Raw genomic sequence first — 15,921 nt, 5'->3', positions numbered from 1 at the left:
CTGTGAGGGCCTCTCGTTGTGCTATGTGGGACGCTGCCTCAGCATGGCTTGATGAGCGGTGCCATGTCTATGCCCAGGATCCAAAACGGTGAAACCCTGGGCATGTGAACCTAATCACTCTGCCATGGGGCCAGCCTGGGGCTCATGTTTAATTTCAATGTAATAGAACTGTCAAAGCTGCATGAGGAATTGTAATAAGTCAGGGGTGATTCAATGTTTTGGTACTATATTCTTTTTTGTTCCAAAATGGAAAATAAAAAGAAGTCCCTCTCCAAAGTAAACTATTCTCCTTATTCTTTTACTCAATCATCCATTCAACAAATTATTTTTGATTGTTTACTATGTGCCATACATTGTCCTAGGCTCTAAAAACAGCCAACATCAAGACAGACAAAAATCCTTCCCATGTGGAATTTACATGCAAGTGAAGAGGGAGCAAGGAAATATCTAAGTAAAATACATACTACGTCAGATAAATAAGCTCTCTGAAGATAAATAAAACTGGAAAAAGAAATAGAAAGTGCCAGAGGTTGGTGTAGAGGATTGTCTCCCTGCTATAGAGATGTGTGGGGATTAGATTTCTGGGGATATGGCATGGCTTGGAAATCTGAGATTATTATATTGACTCTCATAAAAGGGATAAAACACATGGAATTGATTTTGATGGTCTCAAGGCAGGTCATAGTGATGAAATTAGGGGTGTCAGGGTATAGGAAGACAGAGAAGTGGAATCTTCCACTTCTGTGCCTTTTTCTTTACTATCCTTGGTAGAGTCAGAAGAGAACAGCAGCTATGAACTCATGGAGAAATATAGCGCTCATATGTTCACATTATCTGAGCTCTTCCTCATCCTTCACAAACTATTTTTCTGAGGTTAATCATGACCATGTCAGAATCACAATGGTTTTAGTAGTCAGAGTTCAGGCCTTCTCTATTTTAAGGAAAGTTCATCACATTTGTGAAGTTGAGGAGTGGCAGATATATTCACTTCTTTATTTGCTAAAAGTGTAGATTACGTCAAAACCTAAGGGTCAGAAAATAAATATACTCCTTTGGTAGAAATACACATCTCCTGGCATTAGATTTAAGCTTCTCCCATATATTCAATATGTGTTGGCTCCTCTGCTACTTAGTTCTATGAACACCTTCTTGTCTACTTCTTTTCTTCTTTTCTTCTTCTCTCTCTTCCTCCTTCCCTCTTTATTTCCCTTCTTTGCAACCAACATGTGCCAATAACTTGCTAGGGGCTGGAGAGAAATTAGTAAATAAGAATAACAGTCTCTGCCCTCACAGAGTTAATATTCTAGACAGCATGAGTGGAAACATGTAATCAAACAATTAAATAAAAAAGATAGTTACAGATTGCCAATAGCGCTCTAAAAAAATAAACAAGGTGAAAGGATAAAGAGTAAATAATTAATATTACAAATTATAATAATTTGATCATATATAACTCGTGCTATGTTGCAATAGGTGTATTAAATGAAAAGGATTAAATGAAAAAAATTACATTTTCTAAGTTCTTTTAGGTTTTGTAACATGCCCAACATGTTAGAAAACATTAAAAAAGATCAATAGGGCCAATATTAATTCTTTTGAAAGAGCAGCTAAAGAGATAGCATTATTAAACCACTGGCGAGAAGAAAAATATTTTCTTTTTAAAGCATACTATAAGGTTCACAGGGATTCTCTGAACATGAATGCCACATTTTTAAATGCACCTTGACATTCTAAAGAAAAAAATGCTACAAATAATTATGTTTAAAATTTTTAACAACAGTTTTAATTTTCTGGCTGTCTAAAGACAACAGAACATGTGAAACTAGTTACTAATGTTCCAGATACAGTTGAAAGTACTGTTTTGCCCTGAGTTACATGGAAACCAACAACTGCAGCCTTTACCTTTCTCTAAGTGCTGATTATTGCTGTTATTATTATTCTGAAATCTTTAGCACTTGAAAGGAAATTCTTGGTATTACTAGGATCTACCTACTGGCATTGCTGATGCCATTCTAAACACCTGGTTTCTCCTGCCCCGTTTTGTATACCTATTAGGTTTATGGAGTTTTAAAATGTTAAATAGGGTTAATTACCATGGCATTCCCAGGAAGTCCTCACTTATCTTGCTTCTCTATCCAAGTACTCACTTATTTCTATTTAGGTTGTTCCCACCAAAATACCTTTTTATCTATGAAACAAAACAATTCTTACCAATCTCATAGCAAATAAATATGTTGACTAGACATCAGAACCTTTTTAAAAATCCTTAAAATTGTAATAGGCTTTATCAACTCAAAATAAAGATCAACTGTGTATTCCTTATATAACAGTTCCAATAATTTTTGTAAGAAGTTGATAGTACAAAGGGTGCAAAAGCATTGCCATGACCATCCTGTTAGCTTAAAAATATCTAGACTGATTTATTCTTGCTTTTTATTTAATTTTGTAAATGTATTCACATATGGTAGTCATTGAACAAATGGCTTTTTAAGTCAAATATATAGAACATAATAATCTAAATCCTGTGAACAAGTAGTTCTTTTTATTATTTTAATAAAGAGATGGCATGTGTGCACATTAGGGAAATATGTTATTCCAATATGCATTCCTAATGTGAATCAGCTTATTAAGATGACAGAATCCAAATGAAGAAAAAGCTAAATCAATATACTCAATACAGCTGCTTATTTAAACTCAGAATCACAAGGGAATGCCTTTGCTTACTTAAATTCTCCTGGTGGTGGTTTATGAAACAGAGAGAGGCCGACCTAAAGAGCAGATTTTCCAAGCTGTTACCACCATTCCACTCAAGGACCCTATGTTTGCTGATATTAGATTAAACAAGGAGGCCGTTAGACTGAGGTGGCTCTAATTTGTGACACCTATGTAAGCAAACTAAAATCTATGCCTGTAAATGCCTCAAGATTACAAAATTGAAACCTAAGGACAACCAATCACAAACCGCCAAGTAGGCTTTAAGTTATTGCCAATCAATAATTTCTTTACTTGGCTTCCAGCTTTTCTCTATAAAAGTTTCTCTCTAGCCCTCCTTGGGAGATTGCTTTTAACTACTTCTGGTTTGTCACTCCCTGATTCAAATGGATTTTTGCCCAAATAAACTCTTAAAATTTCAATTTGCCTCTGTTTAACTTTTAACACTGCTATCAAACTCAAAGGTGTCATTCCATCCAGTGAAGTCTGCCTATATATTCCCTCGTTTTACCCTCAAGATCAAATACATCAGAGCACAATGCAAGAAATAGTTGTCTATTCTCTAAGAGACAGCTTGGACAAGTTGCTTTGTGCTTCATACCCTGGTGGTTTACTTCTGTGACCCTATAAATTCCAAGTCTCCCCATATTGTTGTGCACATTTTCCAATCTGACAGAATCTCCAATCCCTTCCAAGTCAAACCCATCACAATGACCTCTGGAAATCCTGTTCTCTGATCAGAAAACTCTCTTTTGCCTTCCATTTTTTGTAAAAACATGTTCTTCGCCATACTGACTTTAGGAAAATCGAACTACCTCTTAAGAAAGCCATTTGTCCAATAATTTTAACAATTGGAAGATAATTTTTCTCTCACATCCATTCTTTCTCAATATAAGGAAGATGGTCAATAACTAAATGGTTGCCTATTGGCAATTCTGGATTATTTCCTCTTCCTAAACCAGTCTTTGTTAGATAGATGACAGATAGAAAGATAGATAGATAGATAGATAGATAGAACCTACTCCTTTGAATCTTAGGCCATTCAGCTACATAATTCTTTCCTATTCTCTCCTTATAATTCACAAATGAATTTAGCCCCTGATTCACAATATTTTTGTCTACTTTAACTCTTTCCATATTTCCAGTGAGTTCAACAGCCACATGAATAAACCACCCAGAAGAGTTCTATGCTCCTATTACAAATGGTCATTGACCTTCTCTCTTTCAATGACATTTTCCTCAATGCCAGCCTGCCAGGAGAAACATGCTCATACCTTAGGTCACTTCATCCTGAAATCTGTGTTTCAAGCATTATGCCTGAGGTCTGTTTTAGGAATAAAATAAGTTATTAAAACCAGAAATGTGCTACTATGTAGCTGAGTGCCTGACCACACTAGTCATTTATACAACACTTACGGAAGATACCAGGTGTGTGATCACGCTTTAAGAAAAAGAAGATTCTTTATGTTTATTGAGACTTTTACAGTGAGCCATTATTCTGTGAGACATACATTGGAATATTAAGCGAATTTGGAGAATATTACTACTAGGACAATTTTTATTGAAGCAAGCATTAGTAAAGCTCAGATTTCACCACAGACTCAGAGAGCACTGAATTTTTATTGTTGGAGAAGAAAATTTAACGAAAGCAAGAGAGAGATCCAAATAATAGAGAGGAACCTCAAACACCTGTTTAGATTGGGGAGTGGAACTAAGGTAGAACACCAAACAAGCAAAGTTTCACACCTTATCAGAATGGTTCTCAGGAAAAGCCAGAATGTTTGGTTTTGCATTTAGTACACAGAATTGGTTACTGGCAGGGAATATTCAGTTCTACATCTCATTCTGATAGGATCCAGTCAATATAGCACAGATCCAAGAAAAGACATAGGGCCACCCAGAACAAAATCAACTAAAAGCCCATTTACCCATTTTCAATAAAGAGAGATTAGATATTTAAAAACAATACTGCACAAAAATAACTTTGAGATTGACATACTATCTTTGTCGTATAGTAATTAAAACACCTATATAGAAGAGGAAAGAGTGATAATCTGTTCTACTCCTGTAAGAAAACAAACTTGCTAGATGTCCCATTCTACCCTACCATCCAACCCCATATCCTTTGAGGAGGTGGAGATCTGAGACTGTCACACACTTGAAGAGAGATATGGGATTTCACTTGACTGTGAGAGAATAAAAAATAGGGCAGAAGATGAGTCTAGGAATTTCCTCTAGTCTTGAGGACTCAAGATATATTTCTCCCTGGGGGAAGAGCATGACAGATAATTGGTTTTTGTTATTGGTCTTGCTAAATTCTATAAATTGCCATTAGTTTTTAAAAAAGACTGATGTTGACAACCGTGAAATGTGCTGTATTTGGTTATACAAATTTAGGAGGTGAATCTAAAATCGAGCCATATTGTTTTGCATGATAAGGAATTTGGGGCCTCAGGGAAAATTAAGAAACTGAAGTTGAGAGATAGATTTGGGCACTGCATCTGTGGTGGAGGAAATGCAAGGGACGCCCTGGACATAGCACAAGGAAAGGGAAAGTATACCAAGTGTATCATCTAAGCTGGATTTCAGTTTGTGATTTGTGTAATATGTGATGCAAACCCACCCTCCATCTCCCTTATACATCTTCAATCAAGTCCATGTTGCTTTTTGCAAATAGATATAAATGTATATATACATTCATAGAGCTCAAAGAGAAGTGCAGAGGGACAACAGACTTCTGGATTATAATAATAGAATAATAGTATTCTTAATATTACTATTACTACTAATATTACTGGCACTATTACCCAGTTACTGTATACAGTAACCGAGGACCTATATATTTTTAAATAGTTAAATTGTAAAATATAGTCAAATAAAATGTATTGTTTCTTTCATAACACATCTACTTGTGCCCTTGTTGAAAACATTGCTTTCATTATTTCTTATAACTTAGTTTTATGGGCAAGAAAAAATGTATGAAACTAAGTATTTGATACTTTAACATATAGAGATATTTTAGTATAATATATATCAGAAATTCAAAATAAAATATACATGATATTTATTTTAAGTTCAGTTCAATTTGATATTATATCTGTGAAGGCATGGGCACCATGTACTCTGGGAAAAAATGCCCAGGAACACAGTGGTTGCAGAAGGATGATATTTACTTGTCTCTAGGATAGAACTCAGGATTTAGCAACATTCACACTAGCTATATGAGATAAGTAGATGAGTATTTCAAATGAGATTAGCAAAATAAATAACATGCTATCATTTGTTTTTTTCTAATTTCTTGGAATAACCAAAACTATTTCTCTTATTTTTCAAGATGATTTATTCATTGTAAAAATTGGTATTAAAAACGATTTTTGCATGTTTAATGTGTATATAGATTTTTGGATTATGACGGCTGCTGACTAATGAATGATATTTGATTCATTCTCACCTATCATCTAACTGTAAAGCATTAAAATGATACAAAGGCTGAGCATGATGGAAATGTTGATCAAGTGCTCATCCACAGCATCCTCACGAAAGTTAGATTTGAAAATATAATTATGGTAACAATAACGTCATGCTTTTTACGTGCTAGTCATGTTTCTAAGAATCTTACATATTCCAAATAATATAGACATCATATCAAATTTAGTACTAGGTACTGTTACCATTGTCTGTATACAGAAAGGAAAACTGAGACACAGAGAATTTAAGTAACATGCCAAAGGTTACACAGGTAGTAAGTAGTAGAGATGTGATTTGAATGCAGGCTCTATTACCAAAGTTGTTAACCACCATTCTATGATTATACAAAAGATTATTTTTGAAAAATATCCTAGGAATTCATCAATTTAAGGCCACTCACTCCTTTGCTATTTGAAACATTCTCTTTTGATCTTTTGAAATTGATATTCCCTCTTAATCTTTGTTGATTTCTCTTCTTCAGTTACTACCTGTGTTAACCCTTCCAGATCACCATATGTCAAGGACAAAGCTACCAGTGTTCTAATATCAATATTATCAACTTCATAAAACATGATTCTTTTGAAAGTCCAAAATTTCACTTTGTGATAAATTTGCATTTTATAGTTGGATAGTTGGATATTTTCAACATACAAAAATCAGCCCCACTCAAGGACTAAATGTGCAGTCGTAGACACTCATGTTAAGCTAGACTGGTGTAGAGGTGGATCCAACGAGATCTATTTCTATAACTGGCCAGTTCATTCTAGCAAATATTTTCTTGCTATGACAGGTTGTTAACTGTGATACTAAAGATTCTACTGCTTTATCTACTGATAAATTATGTCTATTACATCTTCTTTTTTCTCAAGTAGAAAGGCCTCTAGCTTCTAATTTACTTGAAAATCTGCAAGAAAAACTCTAGATATATACATTCATTATGTGGAGTAAGAGTAGAATGTGTACAGCCAGCTTTCATGCTGTATTTATAAATCATCAAAGTCAAATTATATTCTTTAATTTTTACTTGTCACTGGCAGCATTTTAGAGCTACATATTACATTTTCTGCTAATAATGGCTTATAAATTATTAACGGACACCATTACGCTCCTTTCCCTTTTTACCCTACATTAAATCATTTTTAAATTTTATTTTACATTGCAATATTATATGTTTTCAAGTTTATGAATAAAATCATTTCTATTATTGGTTATAATATTTGACATGGGTTTTTAGAAAGCATTTGTAAGCTAAAAATACACAAGACAAAAACAATATTTGTGCTATAAGTAGCTAGAAATTTATTATATCTTTTCCAGGGTGCCTGTTATAACCTTCTATTTTTTTTCATAGTTGGTTTCTGACGGATGAGATACTGACATTTCAACTATATACTACTGCAGGTAGGAGTGACGTACATCATGTGGGATGTGTGCACAAAGAGGTCAGTAAACATGACCTTCCCAGATCCTTGCATGTACCTCCTGGAGGGCCATGATATAAATGGGATTCTGAAGATTATTTCTGCTTTCACATCATAACTTTCAGATGAATTGGAAGGCCACTTTTCAGACACAAACCACTCCAAAGCAAAGGTAACTGGGAAAACAAGACTATACTCTGCAGCAGATAAATTTTATTATAAGTTGAATTGTGTCCTTCCAAAAGATATTTTAATGTCCTAACTCCCAGTACTTTAGAATGTGACTTTTTTTTGGAAATACGGTCCTTGAAGATGTAATTCGATAATTTAAGATGAAGTCATGCCGAGAAGGGTGGACCCTTAATCCAGCATGACTGGCATTCTTTTAAGAAGAGGCAAGATGACGTGAAGACAGACACACAGAGAGAAAGCTATGTGACTACGGAGGGAGATGGGAGCGATGTATCCACAAGTCAAGAGATGCCAAGGAATGCCTGGCACTACCAGAAGTTGGAAGAGTCAAGGAAAGATCCTCCCCTAGAGGCCTCAGAGGGAGCAAGGCCCTGCCAACACCTTGATTTGGGACTTTGAGAGACTGAGAGGGAGGATGTTTTAGTCACCCAGTTTGCAGTAGTTTGTCATGGCTGCCCTAGGCAATGAATACAAACTTGAACATAGCAGAAGCTGGAAACACGTACAGGTGAAGTGCTTGAAGTGCTGTCACTGCCATTCTCTAGTGATTAGCAATTTTCTCTTTTGATTTAGATGTGGGTGTTATGATAATAACTAGATTTTGTCATGTTTTGTACCCAACCAATGATTATGGTAGTGTAGATATATTAATAAAAACTAAAAATAAATTATAAAAATATAAGAGAAAAGAAAGAAACAAGAACAATATATTTGAATATGTCAGGCAGTCACAGATCAAGGTGACCTGCCTTAATTATAAATTCATTGTAATTTAATTAACTAATCACTTCTTATTATTACTCTAAATATAAAATTCTAAAGATTTTCATTCTAGGAAAATAAATCATGAGGTATATAGATATCTTAATTAAAAATTTTATGTTTCTTTTTTAAGATTGGCACCTGAGCTAACATCTGTTGCCTATCTGTTTTTTTCTTTTTTTCCTTCTTCTTCTCCCCAAAGCCCCCCACTACAAAGTTGTATGTCCTAGTTGTGCGTGCCTCAGCATGGCCTGATGAGCGGTGCTAGGTCCACAGCCAGGATCTGAACCGTCGAAACACTGGGCCACCGGAGCGGAATGCAGGAACTTAACCGCTGATCTACAGGGCTGGCCCCAAAAGTTTTATAATTTTACCCTAAAATTCCAGAATTCAATTCCTTAAATATGAGTGCCTGAGACTTAGTAACTATGCAATAAATGTAGGATGAATTAAGGAAGATAATGAAAATGATATATATTTTAATTAAATGAAATAAGAATTATAGTCAATTTGCTTACAAGGTCATTTTGATATGAAGTCTCTAAACTAAGTAAAACTATCCCAAAGCTTAAAAATACTTGCATAGTAAGACCAGTATTCCACAATGTCAGATTTTTAAAATAATTCATAGGATAAATTATAAAAATGAATGGCATGGTGTTATAGATATAGACTATTGACTTCCTTTTGAAAACTATATTAACTGCTAAGCATAGCAGCAAAATCCACCTCAAGGTATGCGATATGGATTATCAAGAAGTCAGCAAAATTCCTCAGTGCTGCTATCATTTTCCTAGTCACTTTGGATTGGCTTCTTCTCTCCATTACTCCCTTAAACCTGTATATATTTTTGGAGAACTCTTATGTCCCTTATTTTGCTTTTCCAGTACTATCCACAACTAGTTTAGCTTCTTAAATCTGGGTACTACAATTTTCTTCATACTAGTCAGTCTCAGTGACACACGCATAAAAATATTTCTATTTGTCCTAAACGGCTCACATAAAGTCCTTTTATTTATTAAAATATTCTCTTTAACAACAAGTTTTTTGCATGTATCATTTAGATGACAATTTTCAAAGAAATGAAGTTTTGTAATGTAGACTGAATATTAAAACCAGATTCAATATAATTGATCCTTGATTATTGAAAAAGTACTCAATATGTCAGTAACTTAATACCATCTTAAATAATTTATTTACATTATATTATAGATGTACTCAATTGAGGCTCAATAGTGCCCTTGAATACTGGATAAACATGCTTTTATTGACTGATAGAAAATTAAACATTACAAAGGCTCCAGAATGTGTCTGGGGATATCTTATAAATTCTATAAGAGAGAGAACTGGTCATTCCTTTAGATGTTTGAGGTATAGAAACCTGTCAAAAGTAGATATCTTTTTCTAAACTGTAGAATATCATATGAATGCTAATTGAAATTAATATTGCCGATAGAGTAGTCAAATTGTACTATTAAAAATATTGTATGCCCACACTCTCAATAATACAAATGAAATACGGATGAAATTTTATTAATATAGAATAAATTCGCACAAATGTAAATATATTATATATGCTATATTTAAATAAGCTTGTTAATTTAGTCATTAATCATACCTGAGTTAGTTCATTAATATCTACAAGTCCGTTACTGTCGGCATCAAAATATTTGAACATTTGATCCACCAACAACTTCTTCCGAGATAAGTCATCACCGTTAGGGTTTTCATTTTCTTGTGTGATGTATCTTTGATTTTGTAAATCTAAAAGCATGATTTTCATCTTGCTGTATTCAGTGGCCTTGCAGTTATCTCCTGTAACAAAAGAACTAAGTTATTTCAAAGCAATATTATTGAAAAGAAATCATTTATTTTACAAATATCTAGAAACTGGTATCTTATAGATAGCTAACTTTGTACATTATTTTTATGTTTCTACTTTGCATATATTACAACCAGTGCAAGGAAAAATGAATGGGCTATTTTTGTGGTAAGATAGAAAATTTTCATTTGTATCAAATCTAATAATAACATATTTACTGTATGTTTTCTCTTTGCCAAATTCCTTAGTTCTATGAGGGACATAAAAAAATAACATGATAGCTCCAATTGGCTCAGTGTTTAAATATATTATCTTAGTTTTAATTCTCACTATGCATTCTTAAATTGATAGTTTCATAGGTTTTGAACATGAGGTGTAAGGAGATTAAATGACTGGCCCAAGGCAAAGGGTCAGATTGTACTGGATTTTGCACTAATTCATATATATCTGGCTCCAAAATATTACAGCACATTTTTAATTGAAAGCATGTTTTTTATATTTAGACTTGTTTTGAAGAAGTTCATGTATGTGTGTGTATGTGGCATTTTTTCTTAATTCTGTTTTTAACGGCGCTAAGCTCATATTTGTATTCTTCCAAAAGTCTTTACTTATTTTTCTGATATCCCTTTCTCTCTCCTTTTACAGCACTTAGTGTATGACGTGATATATATTTTCAGTTTGTATCTTGAAGTTTTAACTTTGCAAATTTCATTTCCACAACTAAAGTAGAAGCTTACTGAAGTAATAATGTGTTACAGATTTTCAGTATCTCCCATATCATAACCAACACAATACTTACTGGGTATCTCATAGTTAATGAAAATAATTACCTGGCTTAACGTCTTCACAAAAAACTATGAGTGCTTTAATATCCTCATATGGTTATTTTATAAAGGATTTGACTTACAATGGCTCCATGATGATGTCTTTGTAAAAGTGCCTTGAAATGAAATGCATACTACTGATAGCAAATGCGATATAAAATATATTGCAGAAAATACAGTGCACAATGTAATTTACAAATGAAAACGTAATATATTACCTAAAAAGTTTTAAAACATATTTTCAGAAAAAAAACTAATTTTATAATTGTTGTCAATCTTGACAATTAGGCTTTAACAGAATCCATGATTTTAAAAGAAGATTTCTAAAGATTTTTATAGATATGTCTGAGAAGCATGGGGTTGAAAAGCAATATTTGAAGTCTCATTCTCTTTCAAGACAAGACGGAAAACAATCTCTTCGAGAGAGATGAAAGACTATCTTATTCTTCAAAGACAGTGAAATGACTACTGTTTTTCAGCAATTTGTGTTTAGCAATCCTTTCAAGAACTTCTTTTTTACAACAAAATATAAACTTTGTGCTGCAGATTAAGTCAATTTTGCATTATTCTGTTCTCAGTAAAGAATAATAAGAAGAATATGTTTTCATAATAGCAAAGAAATCACTGACAAAAGAGAGCAATAATCAAATCTGGAGGAATAGGTAGCAATTTGGGTGTCTGTGAAGGTGGCACAAAAGGAGCCTTCAAATATACGTGTGCGTGTGTGTGTGCGTGCATCAGAGAGAAATTTGTGATGGAAAAATGGGAAAAAGGATAATAAACCCTTCCAGTAGCCTTTCCTGGGATTTCTGTATTTGACCTTGGATCTTATCTCCTTTCCGTTGTATTGACTGCCAGGGACGGGGTGGAGTTTGGAGAAGCTGACCTGGGACCATAGGCAATAAGATCAGAATGTGGGTGAGAGGCAGATGGGAAATAGGATTTACATGTTGTAAACTAATTTTGAACTAATATCAATTTAAACATAATGTAATATTTAAACATAATATAATAATATTAATTTAAACTAACCTTTAACTAATATTTAAATTTGGGTGAAAGGCATACAGCCTGGGTTGCTGCAGCCTAATTTTGATCTAATGAAGTAATGTGATCATCATAATGCTCTCTATTAATGCTTTCATTCCCCATATTGTAAATTTCTTCTAAAGTCCAGGCATTGGGGCGGTTGCTGGCAATCCAAAGAAAGTAAGATAAACAGTAAAACATGCCCATTGGGTTCCTGAAATTGATGGTAATTAGTGAATTTAAAGGAAAATTTTAGTGAATAAATGGAGCAGAATTTATATTATGATGGGTTAAGTAGTAAAAACAAAGTGAGGATTTGGAAACATTAAACGTTTAATACCCTGTTAAATATTAATGTGAAAGAAAAAGAACTAGTATTGTTAATGAGGAAGAATAGATATTTAGAAATCATGGCCTCACCCAAGAAAACATCATGTAGGAAAGTAAGAAATTTGTTTATTTGCTTATTTTGGTAGGATTCTCTTCTCAAAACTTAATCAACAGGCAGTGTTAGATTGGTGTAACTAAGGAGAAGAAATGTTGTCCTGGATTCACTTCCTGCTCTGGGGTACCAGTAAGAAATTTCCTTTGCTGTCCCTGTTCTAGACACTGAGAACAAGAGAATCAAGTCCCTATTTGGTGGCATCTATACCACCTTCCTTCCCATGAATGCAGGGACACTGGGGCTGTACTGTTTCTTGACTCAGAGTCATTCTAAGAGCAGTTAATATCCATCTGGCCTTGTAGGGCCTGGAAGGATGCAGAATCTCTAACATTCAAATGGCTGCACCTGTGTAGCGACTGAGCCTGTCTAAGTCTCTATGGAACTGATAATAATTACATTGTATTTATCTTGTAGTACAACCATCAGTTTCGAGCATATGACAAGTGCTAAAAATTATAGATGATATCAATTATACATAGTATGATATTTTTCAAAGGCTGTAATTTGTTCTTAAATCTTTGAAATTACATTTTTATCCTTCCCTTCCATCCATCAGTAAAAAGTACCAGTTCTGTTCAACACAAAAATATTCAAATCTAAATATGTAAATAATATTATTTTTCTCTTTTTAGCATTTATAGCTAGAATTTAATTAATCTGATTCTAATATAACTGTAATCTTAGAAATTCAAAAAAATTAAAAATGAATCTATTATTTAATGTCAATTCCATTCATTTATTATAATGCATATTGGAACTGTTTTTTCCTCAAAGTAGTCAATAATTTCTAAAAGAACCCTTTCACATATTTTTAGGAAAAATATTTTGTGTTTATAGCATAAATAATACATCAAAACTTTAGGATATTGATTTAATATGCATATGTGAATCAAATTCAGCATGGAAAACTATTATGTTTATATTATTTTGTAGGTTGTTAAACTGTGTGTATGAAGGAATTAAAATTACCTCAGTTAAAATAGTCTGAACAGAATTAAAACTAACTTTAATCTTTAACTGAAATATGTAGTTAAATGTGAAAAAGATAAGGGTGTATATTGTTTTGTGTTACGTGAACTTTACTTAAATGTTCTTATTAAAAAGTGTATTACAGGGGGCCGGCCCGGTGGCGCAGCGGTTAAGTTCGCACGTTCCGCTTCTCGGCGGCCCGGGGTTCGCTGGTTCAGATCCCGGGTGCGGACATGGCACTGCTTGGCAGCCATGCTGTGGTAGGCGTCCCACGTATAAACTAGAGGAAGATGGGCACGGATGTTAGCTCAGAGCCAGGCTTCCTCAGCAAAAAGAGGAGGACTGGCAGTAGTTAGCTGAGGGCTAATCTTCCTCCAAAAAAAAAAAAAAAGTGTATTACAGTTATACATAATATTAATGTAAACCTGTTGTATTTCAGATACTATTCTAATTCTTGGAATTTACTAAGACAAACATATTTCACAACTTAGTACATTTAAAGAGCCATGATTTTCTCATAGCGACAAGGAATTTTTTAAACAATAGACTTTACTTTTTACAGCAATTTTAGGTTTACAGCAAAATTGAGCATAAAGCACAGATTTCTCATAGACCCTCAGGCCCCCCACATGCCCACAGATTCCTCCACTATGAACATCCCACAATGGTCTACCATGACATATCATCATCACCAAAAGTCCATAGTGTATGTTAGAGTTCATTAAGCACATTAGGGTTCTTGGTATTGTATATTCTTTGAGTTTAGACAAATGTATGATGATGTGTATCCACATGTGTCATACAGAATAGTTTCACTGCCCTAAAGATGCCCCTCTCCCTCCTCCTTAACCCTTGGCAGTGACTGATCTTTTACAGTCTCCATAGTTCTGCCGTTTCCAGAAAGTCATATAGTGGGAATCATACAGTATAAAACCTTCTCAGATTGGCACTTTCACTTAGTAATATGCATTTCAGTTTCCTACTGTTTTTTATGGCCCAATAGCTGATTTCTTTTCAACACTGAATGATGTTCTATTGCCTGGATGTACCACAGTTAACTTATCCATTCACCTACTGAAAGACATCTCGGTTGCTTCCAAGTTTTGGCAGTTATGAATAAATGCGCTATAAATATCCATGTTTGGGTATGTGTGTGGACCTAAGTTCCCAACTCCTTTGGATAAATATCAAGGAGCATAATTGCTGGATTGTATAGTAGGATTATGTTTAGTTTTGTAAGAAACTGCCAAACTGTCTTCCAAAGTGGCTGCAGCATTTTGCATTTCCATCAGAAATGGATGAGAGTTCCTGTTGCTCCATATCCTCGCCCGAACTTGATGTTGTCACTGTTTTGGATTTTTGCCATTCTAGTAGATGTGTAATGTCATTTCATTGTTTTATAAGGAATTTTTAAAGTTAATAAGTGACTATATTCTACTAGAGACACTGGGTCCTTTCCCCTTTCCCCACTGTCTACACATGAACAATGTGATTTGCCTTAACTTAATATCTCCTTCAGCACTGTTGAATAGTTAAAGGAAGATGATTAAAAACACAGTTAATTCAATTGACATGCTTACTGATTAACTTGGGGAATTAATCTTACTGCAAATAAAAGGAAAGTATTGCGAGTTAAATATCCATTCTCCAAACATGTTTTATTTGTGATATAACTTTTGTCAATTATGTGCCACATTATCATTGAAAACTGCCTACAAATCTATACAAGCAGTATTAAAAAAGAGTTTGATTTTCCAGTTTGGCAAATGTGCTTATATATTAGAATTTCAATAAGTGTGCTCTAGTAACCAGGTCACTTTGCTCTCTTAACCCTGAGTGAACATTAATTCAAACGTCTTTGAGGAGCAAGATTAGGCATCCCATTCTCTGTTTCCAGCTACATTCTTCAAAGGTCACAGACTTTGGAGCAAGTGCTCAGCTTGGCTATTACTTACTCTTATTACTTACCACCCTCTCTCATCATTCTTACAAACACTATCACATACTATAAAGTAAAGATGAAGAAAATGCTGACAGGAAATACAACAAAATAAAACAGAGCACAATACAATGGTGACATTTATAATGTAGAATGCCTGGGAAACTGAATGAAAAATGTAAGTTTATCTCACCAGAAGTAAACACAATTTAGAATATTATTGCAATTGGTCAAATATATTATTTTAATTTTTGGTGAATTTAACAGTCTTTTAAATCACTATCTTTATATTAAACACCAAGAAAATATGATATGCTTCATATGAAAAGGCATATCTT

The 15,921-nt window shown here is 33.8% G+C and overlaps 1 protein-coding gene across 4 annotated transcripts in view; it reads right to left on the bottom strand.

Annotated features, from left to right (window-relative positions):
- Positions 1-15,921, bottom strand: part of FSTL5 (follistatin like 5) — a 718,704-nt gene that overhangs the window by 330,337 nt on the left and 372,446 nt on the right. For all 4 annotated transcript variants that reach the window (XM_001500089.5, XM_023636361.2, XM_023636359.2 and 1 more), the window contains exon 5: positions 10,174-10,370. In XM_001500089.5, coding sequence (XP_001500139.2) covers positions 10,174-10,370 — 197 coding nt within the window. The remainder of the gene's footprint in view (positions 1-10,173; positions 10,371-15,921) is intronic.

This window comes from Equus caballus, chromosome 2 (assembly GCF_041296265.1).
Source record: "Equus caballus isolate H_3958 breed thoroughbred chromosome 2, TB-T2T, whole genome shotgun sequence".
Lineage (NCBI taxonomy): Eukaryota > Metazoa > Chordata > Mammalia > Perissodactyla > Equidae > Equus > Equus caballus.
Note: the sequence above shows the minus strand (reverse complement) of the source record. Positions and strands in the feature narration are given on the sequence as shown.